Source organism: Vanessa atalanta, chromosome 16 (genome assembly GCF_905147765.1).
Source record: "Vanessa atalanta chromosome 16, ilVanAtal1.2, whole genome shotgun sequence".
In the NCBI taxonomy this organism is placed as follows: Eukaryota; Metazoa; Arthropoda; class Insecta; order Lepidoptera; family Nymphalidae; genus Vanessa; species Vanessa atalanta.
The window spans coordinates 605,972-622,468 of record NC_061886.1 but is presented as its reverse complement, the minus strand read 5'-3'; the positions used below and the strand labels follow the sequence as shown (position 1 = coordinate 622,468).

At 33.1% G+C, this 16,497-nt stretch overlaps 1 protein-coding gene across 2 annotated transcripts; it reads right to left on the bottom strand.

Moving 5' to 3' along the window:
• Positions 1 to 1,011: 1,011 nt before the first annotated feature.
• Positions 1,012 to 15,404, bottom strand: LOC125069902 (stimulator of interferon genes protein-like). Of its 2 annotated transcripts, none has more exons than XM_047679508.1 (8): positions 15,281 to 15,404; positions 15,132 to 15,202; positions 9,406 to 9,456; positions 6,801 to 7,039; positions 4,969 to 5,229; positions 4,154 to 4,322; positions 3,506 to 3,619; positions 1,012 to 3,280 (listed from the first exon to the last, which is right to left on the bottom strand). In XM_047679508.1, exons 2-8 carry the CDS (start codon positions 15,199 to 15,201, stop codon positions 3,183 to 3,185), a joined length of 1,002 nt encoding a protein of 333 aa, XP_047535464.1. In that variant the 5' UTR covers position 15,202; positions 15,281 to 15,404; the 3' UTR covers positions 1,012 to 3,182. The 2 variants fall into 2 exon arrangements, with proteins under 2 accessions (XP_047535464.1, XP_047535465.1); XM_047679509.1 differs by having other exon boundaries at positions 15,286 to 15,327.
• Between the last annotated feature and the right edge of the window lie 1,093 nt (positions 15,405 to 16,497).

The following is a 16,497-nucleotide window of genomic DNA, read 5'->3' as shown; positions in this document are numbered from 1 at the left end:
TATAGGTCAGAAAAGAGTTATCAAAGAGAATAGAATAACTGGGTCTAAATAATTTACTATTTAAGTTTAACAAACTTTAGTTAAAAGCAAGTACGGATTACAAAAAATCAAATTAATAAGTTTTTCATCCTTCTATACATTCTTACGACTACTCTTATTTAATTGTTGTTAAAGTTAATTCTATAATATATATTTGCTATTCTGCCCTATTTAATTCGTCTAGGAGGAGGAGGTTCAATCTCAAATGAGATTTGAGATTGAACCAGGGACGTTGTGTCGCAACGTTGACAACTAGTGGGTTATTCATCGAGATATTCAATTAGACGGACAAACAGGCTACCTGATAAGTAGTTACTTTACACATTGGTGCTGTAAAAATATATTAACCATTACTTACATCGCAAATGCCCCGCCAGCTTTAGGAATTGAGATATTATGTTCCTTGTGCCTGTAGTTACACCGGCTCACTCGTTGTTCAAACCGGAATATAATAAAACATAAAAATATTGGTATAAAAAGTTTAATTACAAATGTATCACAAATATTGCTATCATAATAAAATATAATAAATTGGACAAAAAAAGTATTTTAGAACAGCGTTTTATTTTGTTGAGAATGTATTGAACAAGAGTTAAAAATATTACATTATAAGATATTCCGAAATACTTATTTAAACTATCCAAAGCTAATCTAATTTGGTAAAAAAAATTAATCTTAAAACATGACATAACCCTGTCATATTATATATAAAATTAATCAATAATTATAAATTATATCACTAAAATGTCATGTCTATGAATTACAATATTTTTTAAAAAGATGTCAGAAACGTTACTTATATAAACGATAAACTTAAATTTAGTCATGTCATTACTTCTACGGTTGCTACTATAATATCAATAAGTAGGGTTGCCAGGCGTCCGGATAGAGCCGGACATAGTTAGGCTTTTGATTGCGAGTCCGGCCAAAATAAACGGTGTGCGGCTTTTTACGATTTATTTATTTATTTTGCAAATGAGATATATTTGTTAATTTCATTAGACATTAACAAGATTAATGGTAATAATTAGATTAAAGCTTGATTTTACATACAATTTTTTTACCGTATCTCTTAATTTTGAGACACAAAATCTTCAATAATAAAGAGGCCGGACACCCGTCCGGCCTCTTTACCCAAATGTCCGACCAAACTAGTTGGTCTGTCCGGCTACCTGGCAACCCTAACAATAAGTAGCTCATTTGAACTGAAATGCAAATAGCCAGACCCATAGGCTGAAAATGGATGCTTTTTGAAAATTCAAACATTCATAGCGAGAGTTGAGCCTAGATCTTATCACACCTGCTATCACGTCTGCTCCTTTTGTGACAAAATCCTGTTCAGTCATTGTTTGTCTTAAGCCGTAGGATATTTACGATAACAGAGAAAACCTAAATAATGTATCGCGTCTTTGGGACCTCGTCAAAAATTCCTGGAGTCAATGAACCCGAAATACAAAACAAGTGACTGAAATAAACCTAGCACTAAAATTCTGCAAGCATCCACGACTAGTATACAAAATTATTAATTAACATGTACTTGTATAGATACATATATATACTTAATTAAAAATGGCAAGGACGAATGAACAAAAAACATACTAAGAGCTTAACAAAAGCATAAAAAATTACTATTTCTGAGTTGCTGAGCTTCTTTCGCCGATACTTCTAAAGTTTCTGAGGTGTTTCTTTCGAACTGGTGAGATTTATTTTCTTCACATTCAATAAGTAAATAACACTTCTATTTTGAATAAATATTTTTGACTTTGATTTCAGAATAATAAATGCGAGTCTGATACTAAAAACATATTACTAATTTTTGGAGAGATATTCAGTAATATTAGCAATATAACAAATGCATAAGAAATGCAAAGGATTTAAAATGTCTTTTTAGAAGTTTTGTAACTTATTTCACCACGCCTTATACCACATTTAATATTTAATCCGGGGACACAGATTCCCTCGACCTGGTCTCCATCACCGTCAATTGGAAAATGATTAGTCTCATGTAACTCAGCTCAGTGGCATTTATACGGATTTAATGATAACTTTGTAATTGATTCAATTCTTAGTTTAATGGCGTTTAGTTGTGCCGACAGGGCACAGATTATGTAATTAAAGAATTATAACTAGTGTCACTCGGGATGATGAATAGATAATAGATTCTAATGATATCCCCATTAAAATCTGTTAAGGCATTCGAAACATAACAATAAAACTAAGAAACATATAATGAAATAAACATCTGATAGGTTATTGTCGCGAAATCATAGGTCGAATGATCTATGACAGAAATGTTGTCTATGTTGTCTATGACAGAAAATTATGGATTTACAAAATAATGGCGTTTTGAATGTCAACGAAGCTGATATCGGAACTTTCCAAGTGGATATAAGTACTTATTGGAATTGTTTTTAATTAAATCCAAAACAAAATAAAACTATAAGATAATCGCATGAAATGTGTAATTATTTTTTTGTTTATCTTTATTCCCTCTTCGATTGGTATAGTGTACATAATATAAACATACATGAAGCCCGATAACATTATACTCATATTCTGTGCAATCGAGTAAAAACACGACGAAATAACACGTGATTTGATCACTCAATCATTTCGCCTCTTGTTTCTTGCAACGAAATTCATGTTTAACATTATCTTTGGTAAGTTAATAACGAATATAAAAATAGATATTTTAATACAAATATGTAACAATAGTCATTATATTTTCAAATATCTAGGCAGCCTCCGAATGGGCCACCTGATGGTATGCGGCACCACTCTGGCAATGTAGTTAATTCCCAAACATTTTAAATGTTAAACTTGTATACTACGAACGGGCTTACTAAAATGTTTATAAAAAATACTTTAAAATGAAAAAAAATATCACCATTGTTCGATTATTAGAATGAATTAATTAATTTATAGCCAGTATAACTCGGGATGATATAAATATTCTTACGATACCCTAAACGTCCAAATCTAAAACTAATGGTGGGATAAACAAACTCACATACATTCATGAACCTTGGTAACAATCCTTTTTAGGACCGTCGTGTAAAACTTGAAAAAAAAAAATAGATAATTAGATTAATGTTACATACATACATAAAATATATAAAAAAGCAGTTAACGATGAAATGGATTCACCGAGGTTCAGTTGTAATAATATTTTCAAAATCCGGTTCCAGCTCTCTTATCTTCTCGAGTAGGATGTCCGCTAGATTCAGATTTGGATCTTTGTCTGAAAAGAACGTAAAAATAAAAACATTACAAGAATATCATGCTAGACAAGAATTATTCCGAGTGATCATTACCGTATTGGCTTTGTAAGAAATATTAAACATAACAAACACAAAAAAGGTATCGCACTGTACAGTCAACAAAAAAAAAATTTTTCTACCGAAGATGCAGTTGGAAGTTAATAAAATTAGACTTAATATCTAAGTACAAATATTTAATAGATTACCATCGTAAAAAACTAATTCGCATTTGTCGCGACAGTCCGAACTCTTGCTAATTATCGATCGAAGCATCGTGCAGAAGTCGGAAACTATTTCTTGAGTGTCGATATTTAAGAGTTCTGTAAAAAAATGTAATTAAAAAACATTTATTCAATATTATATTCTGATTTTGTTCGCGATCATACCTTTTGTTACATTTTGTCTCAACGTTATAAGATAGTACAATCATGCTCGGAATCCGAATATAAAAAAATAATATTAAAATGTATGTATTCAATCATTTTACTAAAACCAATACAATTCATTCTGCTTGGCGGTTCTTCACAAGAAAGACTTCTATAAAAAACTGCCCATCATAATCCGTACTCGGTCGTACATTGAAAGTCTACTCCGGGAGCTAAATTCCAGCAAATCCTTAACGACTTTTCGCCGAAAAACAGTCTCTCAAGTATTCGATACGTTAAAGTTTTTGTGTTTTACCATACCTAATTAATTAGGCTTGTTAAAATAATTTGTTCTACAATAGATAATGCATGTGTGTTAGCAAGCGTTACAGCGTATGCGTGTATGTGCGTTGTGTTTGCGTGTGCGTGTGTGGGTGCGGCTGCGTGTGTGCGTGTCGGTGCGTGTGCGCGCGTCGCGGGCGCACCGACCGGGGTAGAGCGCGCGGCGCTCGAGCACGCGGTGCAGCGTGTGCAGCGGGGTGGCGCACTCGGCGGCGAGGTAGACGGGCGCGAGGCCGGGCCGGTAGATCTTGTAGGCGGAGTTGCGGTACGTGCGATTCTTGACGCCGGCGACGTCCTTCTCCACGTCTTCCAGCGACTTGAAACAGTAGTGATCCTTTATATTAAATGTGAACTTCCAGAGTTTTAATGTCTGACTGATGTATGAAACACACTCCCGCGTCTTATATAATAGATTCGACCTATACTTGAGATATGCACGGTGATTGATGCAGACTATGGGTGGTGGTAAGCAGTTTCCATCAGGTAACTCATTTGCCAGTCTGCTAACTGTTTATACCATCATCAGTGGGAAATGAGCTCGCTCTGTCTGTATGTATATATGTCTGTCTGTTTGTTTGTTACGCTTTCACGGCCAAACCACTGACCCAAATTTGATGAAATTCAGTATGCATCAAGCTACAATTTCGAGAAAGGACACAGGCGACCTGACGGTCAACGCGTAAAACGCAAGCCAGGCGAGGATGAAAGTACATTAACAAAAAAATTAAGAGACTGGTAAATTAGGAATAATAATAATTAGCTTATACGATTCACGTCTGTTTGCACGCTAATGATTGGTCGCCCACACGATATCTTGGGACGGGAAATAGAATCCCAATTGAAATAGAAAATTACATGGATAACTTGAGTAAATGCAAAAATATAAAATGTGCTAAGCTGTTGGTCAGAGCTATTATTGTTATTATGCTATTACAAATAACAAAACCAACCGGTGCACTAACCTGACAAGCTTCCAAATACGGAAGCCGTTGGTTTTTCTTATTGAACTGTTTCAAATCCGGGGGACAGTAGAGCGACTTCGTGATGACTATAAATAATTTCTTCACTGGAAATACAACGCCTTGCTTCGCTTCGTATATGTTGATGTTCTCTTCGAAGCCCACGAACCGTGCCCCATCATTGGGAATGATGTGCGCGAGGTACCCTTCGAAGAAACTGCACGCCATTCCTACACCATAGTTTATTGTCGAAGATTTTTGTTCCTGTGTGACCGAGAAAAGGTTAGGACTGTAAATATATCTATATTACATTACATTACATTACATTACATTAACAGCCTGTAAATTTCCCACTGCTGGACTAAGGCCTCCTCTCCCTTTGAGGAGAAGGTTTGAAGCATATTCCACCACGCTGCTCCAATGCGAGTATGTGGAATACACATAGGGCAGAAATTAGACACATGCAGGTTTCCTCACGATGTTTTCCTTCACCGCCGAGGACGAGATGATTTATAAACACGACCCGAAATCATCGGTTAAGATGCACGCGTTCTAACCACTGGGCCATCTCGGCTCAATGCCTATATAAAATAAAATTTAAAAATTAATAACACCGTGTCACTGAGCCAATTTGATTAACTCGATAGACAATTATAAGATTCTTTCAAAGGTGACATCTACTCGTCGAAAAAAATAAAATCCTAAAGTAACCGTCATGAGAAGCTATAAATTTTGTAAACAAGTGTTCAGGAGTTCACAACATTTGGACCAACAAAAAAAATGAATTTGTTTAAGATTTAATAAATTATTAAGTAACAAATATTAATTAAAATATATTATTTAAGAATAATTATTCGTCAGATTCATAAGTAAAATTAACAATAACAACCAGATTTGCGATATATGCAAAGCAATGAAACAAACTCGTACGCATTCGAAACTCGAATGACGCGTTTATTTCAAAATGGCGTCCCGATAGTTTACAATCCCTGCGACGGACGAGTTCCGGTACCAAAAAACACAAACGATAGCACTTTGCGTCGTTAAAATATGATTCGACTAAATTAAATAGGTTGTTACTTTCATATAACCCGTTTATATTTCATGTCGATTGAATATGGTCAATTTATTATTATCTCGCAGTATAAAATGTTTACTTAGTAAAAGATGTTTGTTTACATAATTTATAGCTTCTCGTGACGGGTACTTTAGTAATGTTAATTCAAAATGGCAACAGGAAACAAATGTTACAGGGTTAATCCCTGTTAATAGATCTCAAACAATAACATTTTCATCTGCATAAACACAGGTGCATTCTCTATTCCCTCCTCTCATAGTCCGATGCGATGAAATTCTAGCACAATGGTATAGAGATCAGAGGAAAGGCTCACGTCTGACAGAGGGACTTTCTAATTGGAACAGCTGTTAAAAACTTCTTAAGACAACCTAATTACTCTTTAATGGACCGAATTGTACCGACCAGATTCGTACTCAGTACATCATAATCGGAAGAACTATAAGCTAGGCTGATAATAACGTAAGTAGATAATAAGGTAAGTACTACACATACATAGTAGCCAGCACTTAAACATATTTAATTAAAATATTATAATTATATTATTTTACAAACATTAAAGTTTCATCAGATATTTTACCGACAAAAAACAGTATTTAGTTCCGATTTGAAGGGTCAATGAGCCAGTGAACATCTTAGTTCAATCATCGATAGTTTTAATCATCTATAGGCGGTGGTGACCACCTGCCATCAGGTGGCCAATTTGCTCGTGCGACAACTTATAACATAAAAAAATGAGTAAATACTTTGTTATACTTACAATTTCAGGATATTTTGCTATGAGGTGTCCAATAAAAAACAATAAAAATCCTTCGTCGAAAACTCGTTGCTTCGAATAAACTAAGACGCACATAGATCCTGCGAATATTATCAGGAAGATTTTGCTCTGATCATAAATTTTGTTGAAATCTAATTTACTCCTAGTTTGAAAGTGGTTGAAACCGAGAACACTCGATTCGTGTATGCCTTTTATAATCAAGTTGTAGACAACATAGCGGGCTGAAAAGACAAAAATATTTTAAACAAATTACAAGCTTCTTATGTATCTTGGTAGGGCTTCTGTGCAAGCACGTAGGGGTAGGTATCACCCACTCATCAGATATCGTACCGCCAGACAGTACTTACTATGGGCAGTGGTGACCATAATTAAACCATTAGCTTCCCCATTTATACCCGTCCACCTACTAATGGCGTAGAAAAGAGAGTTAACTACAAAATGTTATTAAATGAAAAAAAAGTCGGTAATTTTAAGTATAATTTGTGAAGTGGAATAGTGTCGTGTTATAAAGTATAAATAAAGATAACATTATTAATCAAGAAGAATAAAACGACTTAGATATAAACTTATCTATCTTCTTCCGAAATTCCGAGAACAACTTACCGACATTCATAACAGTTTTTTTTTTTTGCGAAACTACAATTATTATCGTAGATTGTCCAAAATGGCAACCAATGATATGGCGTCAATTCAGTGTCAAAGTACTTTATACTCTATTCCAATCAAATAAGGTATGAAGATAAACAAATCTTAGATTTAGGTATTCCTAACGATATGATAATTGCTGAGCTATATTAAGCACTACAAGAGGTTCACGATTAAAATGCCTTTTATAAATAATACAACACTATTACACTTAACTACTTATATCTACTTTAATTTTATTTAAGTTTCAATAACACTTAAACGTCAATAGCGATAAGTCGACGTTCAAAACTGCATTTTTCCTAAAATTCATGGATATCATAGATTATTCAAGCTCTCGACTGATTATAGTCAAATGTTGTATATTTGACTTTTGCCCTCTTGTGGTTTGGCCTAGCCAATAATATTTGAGACAATTTCGTTAATTTACTATACAAATAATAACTACCTAATTAACAAATTAAATATTATACATTACAGAATATCAGATGTATTGTTTATCTTAATTATAGATAAATAAATAAACGAATAGTAAATATGTTTAAAAATGTTTTTTTTTTTTTTTTATCGTATAGTTAGCAACCCAAATTGATTGAGAATTAAGTTGATAATAATAATTAGTATAGGTAATTATTTTGTTTTGTTTCGGCTTGAAGGGCGAGTGAGCCAGTGGAACTATCAGGAACATAACATCTTTGTTCTGGTTGTGGATAATGAATAGATATTTTTTACAGCGCCAATGTGTATGGGTGGAGGAAAACGTGCAAGTGGTCTACCCATTTGGAATATAATAAAAATATATTGACTATTCATATTAAAGGTATTATTAATACCAGAAATTTCGACATCATAAATATGTGTATAAAAAATTTAAGTATGTACCTTTCAATAACAATTACAATCCAGTACACGCGATACCTCTTTGTTAAGTTTCATGACGATCGGACGCTCGCACAAGATACAAAATTAACATTTCTTAAAAACGCCTTACAACTTGTGAGCTCAGTTAAAATTAGTTCAACTAATACAGTATGTGTTAAATTAGCATTTGTGAATTTAAAAAAGATATGGTATTAGTATTGATATTATGGCACCAAAAACGCTTTGTGCATACTACCAAGAAACTAATAGCATACACTTTTGTTTAATAATTTTACGTTTCTAGGGAAGAAGTTAATAAATTCATACTACTCATTTTTTTTTGTAATTTAAGAACAAGAATAATTTAATTCAGGAATACAAGCTAGGGTTGTCAACCCTACCCTTCCGTGCCCTCCGTGTGATGACATTAGGTAAAAGAAAATTGAAATCAAAATCAAGAAAATAATAACCAAATACATGTTAGGTATACATATTAATACAGGATTACTGGTAATTCGACGTATTCCCGTTAGGAGGTGATAGGGGTGACTATTTGCGATAATTTTAATCCCCATATGCATGATGCAAAAGTGAACCATTTTTGAGTTATCACGTTTTTTAGATTTATTCAAAATAAATCAAATATGTAACTTCAAAAATTTGAGTCTAATCTTGTCGTGTTTCTCGATGTTGTTTCATTTTGCTATAGAGAAAGAACATCGAGTCATTAATACTCTTTGTTTTGTTGGTTATTTCTGTTACAATTTAAAATACTTTAAAAAAAAACCTAATTTTATATATGTATTTTGATTATCTATTAATTATTATTTAATTATCTTATTAGATTTACTCCATGTTTTAATGTAACAGTGGAAACTTTATTGGCTTATGTAAGACTCATTTTGGAATCAAATGTTTGTGTATTATACTATGCTGTATGTTTCCCGAAAATAAAATAAAAATATATAATTATTGCTTATTACGATATGGTAACAAACAGACAGAGTTACGTGTGCGTTTATAATATCGGTAGAATATTAAAAAAAATATACGAAATTAATTTAAAAAAAAAAAAACTCACCAACAATCACCAGCCATGTCTGTATATTGTCAAAATGTACACTTTGAGAACCTAGAACAGAACAAAAAAATGAACAAAATAATTTAATCATGTTCACAACCACTCGATACAGGTTCACGAACGGAAATGTTAATGTAAAATGAGATGTTGTTTTCATTCAACATTTTTAAGATAGCCGGCGCAAACGTGCTCAGAAATCCAACATGAACTCTGTTCCATGATATTTGTTAAAATACGACTTAGAACTCAAGCCGTCCCAAAAGTATTAGTCCTTCTGTGACAAAACTTAAACATAACTTGATACTTCAAGATAGTAAATTTTTTTTTATGATATAGTTGACAAACTATATGGAGGCTCACGTGATGGAAAGTGACTACCACCCCCCACTAATTAAACTTTTTAGCGAGCGAGCACGAAAAAAGCACAATCAATGTGTATTTTTTATACTATACTATACTACCTTTGCTAAAACGTACACATCTACAATCCAATCAAATAGACAATCTTACTCAAATCATATTAAAGTTATTATTATGAGCTAATTCATAAAAGACATGAAAATCGCTCATTTATCAGCATAGATTTTTGCACATGAAATATTATATCGATGTAATTCATGAGGAAACTCAAACTCAAACTCAAATTCCTTTATTCAATATAGAAGCATTACACTTACTTATTAATATTCAAATTAAACACTACCACCGGTTCCGAAAAGGAAACACCCTGACCTGAGAAGAACCGGCGAAAGAAACACAGCGGGTTTTTTTTTTGTCAATCTAATTAAGTACATATATTGAATATGAACAGAAATAGAAATAGGAAAGATAGGAAGGTTTAGATGTATAATTATTTAAGGTTTTATCTCAAACATTTATTATTTAATATGTTGGAAAAATTTATGCCGACTCGAAGCTTTATAGGCGTATTAGCGTTATATGTTTTAACTATCATTACATATACAGTATCAAAGTACAAAGTTTTTTTTTTTTTTTTTTATTGCCCGGGAGGGCAAATGACTCTGCTCCACCTGATGGTAAGTGGTAGTAGAGTCCAAACGCGACGACGGCTAGTGCAGTTGGGAAAGGTGATCTGCTCTAGCCGCCCCCGCCTTGCCGGCCCGCAAGATGCCTCTTCACGCCTCGCTTGAAGGAACCCAGGTCATAAGAGGAGGGAAATACGTGCGCTGGTAAAGAATTCCATGTTTTGGAAGTGCGACAAAGAAAAGAGTTGCCAAATTTCTTTGTACGCGATGGAATTGATGTCACAGTTAGGCGGTGACATCGAGAACCAGCACGCGTGGACTTGTGAAGGAAAGGGGAAGCAGGAATAAGGGAGAATAGTTCCTCTGAGCACTCGCCGTGACACATTCGATAGAAAGCGCTGAGTGCCGCTATCTCTCGACGCAATTGTAAAGGCTCGAGGGTGTTGGTGACCTTTACATCGCCAATAATGCGAACCGCACGTCGCTGCAACCGATCCAAGGCCTCCAGTAGGTACTTAGCGGAGCCATCCCAGAGGTGCGAGCAATATTCAACGCAGGACCGTACCTGTGTTTTATACAGCAGGAGCAGTTGAGCAGGCGCGAAAAAACGCCGCACCTTGTTCAGGACTCCGAGTTTACGTGAGGCTGTTTTTATAACAGCCTCGATGTGATCCTTTGGATTGAGGTCGCACCGAACGTCGATTCCCAGTATGGCGACTTTGCTATGTATCTCCAGCGTGGTGCCACAGAGGGAAGGAGGAGGGGAAAATGGTGACTTTTTCGCTGTGAGAGCGCACACCTGTGTTTTCTTGGCGTTAAACTCAACAAGATTGTCAGTTACAAGGTATGTAAGTACAAAGTCGGTTACTGCTGTCGGTCTGTCCCTGTTTATGCTTAGATCTTTAAAATTACACAATGGATTTTCATGCAGTTTTTTTTAGATAGAGTGATTCGAGAGGAATGTTTATATGTATAACACATGCACAATGTACTAAAGAAACACTGATAGTTTTAGTTTTTAAAGGTTTCTAATGTGGTGTCGTAAATAAACACATTTATTTGCGCTTACATTGCAAACGCTGGCTGAACCCTACAAGACAGATCAAAACACTGTACTACAATATTGTACACTTTAAAAAGGTCGACAAAAAAGTCTGCGATAGTATAGGTACATATGTCTATCTCTTAGGGATAACCCATAATAACCAGTTTAATCCTTTAGTTTTTACGAGAAATAATGGCTAATTTTCGAAGCGATTTAAAGCAATGCAAAATTAATCCTTATCAAATAATATTACAGATTTAAAATGCAGGAACTAGCGGTTTGTATTGTCTACTGACAAAAAGCAATGAACTTCGTATATTATGCCAATATAGTAATATTAAGTATCATTAATGCACCCTTGCGAATCTGGGGCGGGTGACTAGTTAAGATATAAACGTATAATGGTCTACATAAAACCTTTTTCTATATAAACGTGTAATTTAATATTTAGGTACAGACAGTACTTAAACTGAATGCATATCAGTTACAAACTAATAAAACTTTACTAGTACTACTTAGAAGTGTGTGTAATTAATATTTCTGATAACTACTTATTATGTTTACACTTTACACAGAGCTTTCTCAAATATAACATCCTGTCAGATCGTAAAGTGACGTAATTAACCCTTTATAGTAGCGGCACGCTATGATGGCCGTTTTGACGTTTGCCCGGTCATGAAGTTTCGTATTTAATAAATAATTACATCAAGGAGCAAATTGTTGTTCTTTTTTGTCAATAGTGACGTGCAGTTAGTCATAAAATTTATCGAATGTGATTTCTAAACTACAAATATTAGGGTACCGCGAAGATAACTTTTTTTTTTTTTTGCGTAACGTGTACGTCACACTCTTACACTCGACTCCTAGTCGGTGTTATATTTGTGTTGACAGTAAATATTTTATCTATTTTATAAATTTTTTATTTTATTTATATATGTTTATTGTAATGTGTTTATAAAGTTATTCATTCTAATTCCAATTTTTGATTTAAATTGATTTCGTTCGAATATATTACTTAAACTGATTTTATATTTTTTTTATTAAACCTTTTTAATCAGATACTACTTGCAACAAAAACTTGAATTAAATTACTTGCAAAAAACAAAGATTTGAATATATTATATCGATAATAAATTTACATTTCACATCACTTTTTTAATGTGTCAAAACGGCCATCGTATCTTGCCGCTAGAATAATTACGTTATGTTTGTTATGAATAATAACTTTGTTGCTTTTTATGTTATACTTATGTTTGTGCATTATGAAAAAAATATTAGTGAATTTTTATGATGCGCGCGCACAGGGTTATATGAAACTACATATATTCTATTTCAACCACAATAGGAAAATAGCCAAATAGCATTTGACAGCAAATTGGTGCAATATCATTGGTCTAGAACTTGCTTAATCTTATCTTATTGTACAATGTCAATTTAATTATAAATTTATTTTTTAAATGTTCAAATTTGTGAGTGTTTTAGTAGTGGTGAAAGAAAAAAAATACACTTATCATAACAATAACAATAGGCTAGTTGACAAAATTTGGAAATTAGTTTAAAACTATAGCTTAGCATCTATTTCACCCCAAAAATAGACTATTTTAAGAAAAATAGGTTTTTTATGTTAGTATTTTGAGTTTTTAGAAATGAACTTGAAATTGACCGCGAAAAAGGCCAAGATTGTCATGGCGTCTTGAATGACGTCACACCTCGCGAAACAGCCGTGTTTGTGTATGACAGTCAATTGTGTTTTTTAATAAATAATGAATTCCTCGTATTATAAATACTGTATGGTGCCCCAATGTGAAACTACAACGATAAAAACGCCAGACAAATTATTCATATACGTACCAAACAATAAATAAATACGAATAAAGTGGTTAAATGGCATGGAGGCAAGATGCTCTTATTTTGTCAACTAATTCCACAATTTATTTCTGTGAAGATCATTTCGATGTAAGTATTAAATACAACTTGATATATCTATTTATAAATGTATAGTAAAAGAAATGAATTTAGCAAATATAATATATCACACATAACCTATAAAATGTTAGGACTAGAATAGGATTTTATGATTTGTTTGAGTTAAAATATTATTTTGTTTTATAAAATGTAATAATTCAAACTCTTTTTACTTTTTTAGTTGCCAAATGATAATACTAATTATACAGAGTATCATATTATGGGTAAAGACACAAGTGCGTATGAAACCAGGTTGTATACCAACGAAGTTCGAATGCCAAGAAGATATATGTTGAAAAAACAAAGTTTGTCAATAATCGCAGAGTGTTTGAAAGATCCAGAACCAAGTAGTACCCCCAGTTTATCTGCCATAATGATAATTGATAGCAACAACGTAGCGTTCCGCGCTTGTTTCGCGAGGTGTGACGTCACGCGACTCTGATTGGTGTTTAATGTCACGTGATTAAATGCCTCATTTTGTCGATTTTATTTTCCAAAAATATAATTAATCTTTTATTATTTTTGTAGAAAAGTTGTTTTTTTATTTACTAATTATCATGATTTATCATTAGAAACTCAAAGCCATCCGATTTATGATTAGTGGAAACAAGCCTATATTATTATATCACTAGTCAATAGATTTATCACAATTAATTATTCAAATTCAATTAAAAACTATTTTTGATGATACTGAAGAAGTGGAAAAGGGTAAATGCACTAGGAACCAATCAAAGACAATGAGATTTAGAGGTAGACAATTTTAACTACTCTTTATTAAATGTTATATTGCAATATTCCTAACAACATCTAAGGAGATCAAAAATATTAATACAACCAAAGTTGTCTAAAAATCTAAATATTTAAGCCATCCATTTTGCTCAAGATAACAAAGAAAGTGCATGTAATCTACATGCACTTTCTAAGCATCCCTAGGTATTCAAATATATGGAACACATTCTGAAAACAAACTGTATTGCCATACATTTTAAGAACACTTCACAAAATTAGATACTTATGACCTATTACTACCTTCACCTGCATGTAAGGGGGACAAGTATTGAGTATTGATTTTTTGGAAAGAAGTAACCAACATTCTATTTCAGACTATAATCTATCTCTGTGAACTGTTCTGGTGTGATTGACCACTGCAATACGTCTCACAGCAGAAATTTGTAATGCAGTTTTCAAGATTAGGAACCTCACTCCCTTCAATTAAACTCTAATTTCTATTATAAGTATGGGTTATAGTAGTTTTGATTTCTTTTTTTTTTTATGTTATAGGGGGCAAACCGAGCAGGTGAGCCTTCACCTGAGGGAAAGTGATTACCACCGCCCATGGACATCTGCAACACCAGGGGGTTGCAGGTGCATTGCCGGCCTTTAAAAAAGTTACCCTAAGGATAATAAGTATTAATAATGTCATTTTATAGAATAATAAAAAATATTATTTATTATATAGATACAAAAATTACTCAATTATTGTATCACCAAAGAGATTTATACTATATTGTATTGTAATACTTTGTAGTGTTTCTTTTGAGTTTGTGTAACTGAGCCAGTAAAAATTCAGGCTTCTATTGTTGCTAACACATCCATAATCAAATGGTTAAAAATACTTCAAATAAAGCCTACTTTTATAGGCAGAACTTCAAAGCATCAGATAGCTCATTGTCATTAAGATGTGTGTAAATATTTATAAGCTATAAATAATTTAAAAAAAAATAACATACCAAAAGATATTCCACAGGCAAAAAAGATCTCTAAGGCATAGATATACAGTTTGTCATTCTTCTTACTCATGCTAAGAAAGAAAAATCTTTTTTATATATTTTCTACTTATGCGACACATCTTTAAAGTAAACTTAATAAAAATAAATACCTTACTTTGGACGATTTAAAGTTACGTTTAAGTTTAATTTATAGATTAAATTTAAATAAAATAAACGAATAAATTTTAGTCATCATAAATTTCGAAACATTAAATTAAAATATTTTAATTTCTGTATTGTACAACCTAAAATATTATGATGATAACAATAAACGTCAATTGAGTTTGACATTGAGTTTTGACAGATTGCAGTATTAATATTAACACTGTTGATTTTCTCCTTTGATTATTTTTTTACATATGATTTTCAGTAGCATCAAATGCGTAACATTCGTTTATTTCGGATTTTGTATGTAAATTGCCTTTGATCGTAGTAGAAGACATTTTGTTTCTCAGTTTACTTTTCAAAACGCTTACCGCAGAAAAAAACCTTTCTACGGCAGCGCTGCTATATGGCAGGCATAAGAGTTTTTTTTACCATGTCGTACAACATCGGGAATCTTTGTGAACCGTCTTCATTTTTCAATTCAGAAATGTGTTTCCAGTATTGACGAACTTCGGGGATTTCATTTTTAAATAGCAGGTTTGTATGTCTTAACATCCGCCATTCTCTGTCCAGTTCTGTCACATTATCTGGACAAATATTCGGGTAAAAGTGAAGCATATCAGCAATCGACCGAATATTATTTTTTACTTCAGGGTCAATAATTGCTTTGGGGTCTAGGATTTTTAAGCATTTCAACGCTTGGCGATCTGTGTCGTTAAATGGAAATCTTTTTTTCATTTGCTTTGCTGCGTCTATATAAAATTCTTTACACTTTATATAGAAATTGTTCAAGCTTTCTTCATCCAATTCTCCGTTATCACGTCTTGATCTGACCAGGTTCGGAACCATCCCTCCAACGTATATTTCGCGTAACGGCAATGTTTTGCTACCTCTGTGAAATCGACACTCAATTTTCTCTTCTCTCATATCTAATAAATTCCTCGTTTCACGTCGTTCTAATATCGTGAGCTCTAAATATTCGGGCTTAACGAAGCACTCCAACAATATTGTGTAAGCATTTAAAACTTTTTCATAAAGTAAATATAATTTTCGTGTTTCCGATTGCATTTCTTTGTTGAGCTTTGTAAATATGGGCAACGCTAATTTCAAAAATTCTAATTAAAGCTGTCGTTGGTTCGAGGCCCTTGTTGAGAATTGCTTGAGCAGAAAGTAAGCGATCCACATTGACAGCCACTTGAAACTATATATTTTTATGGCCGGC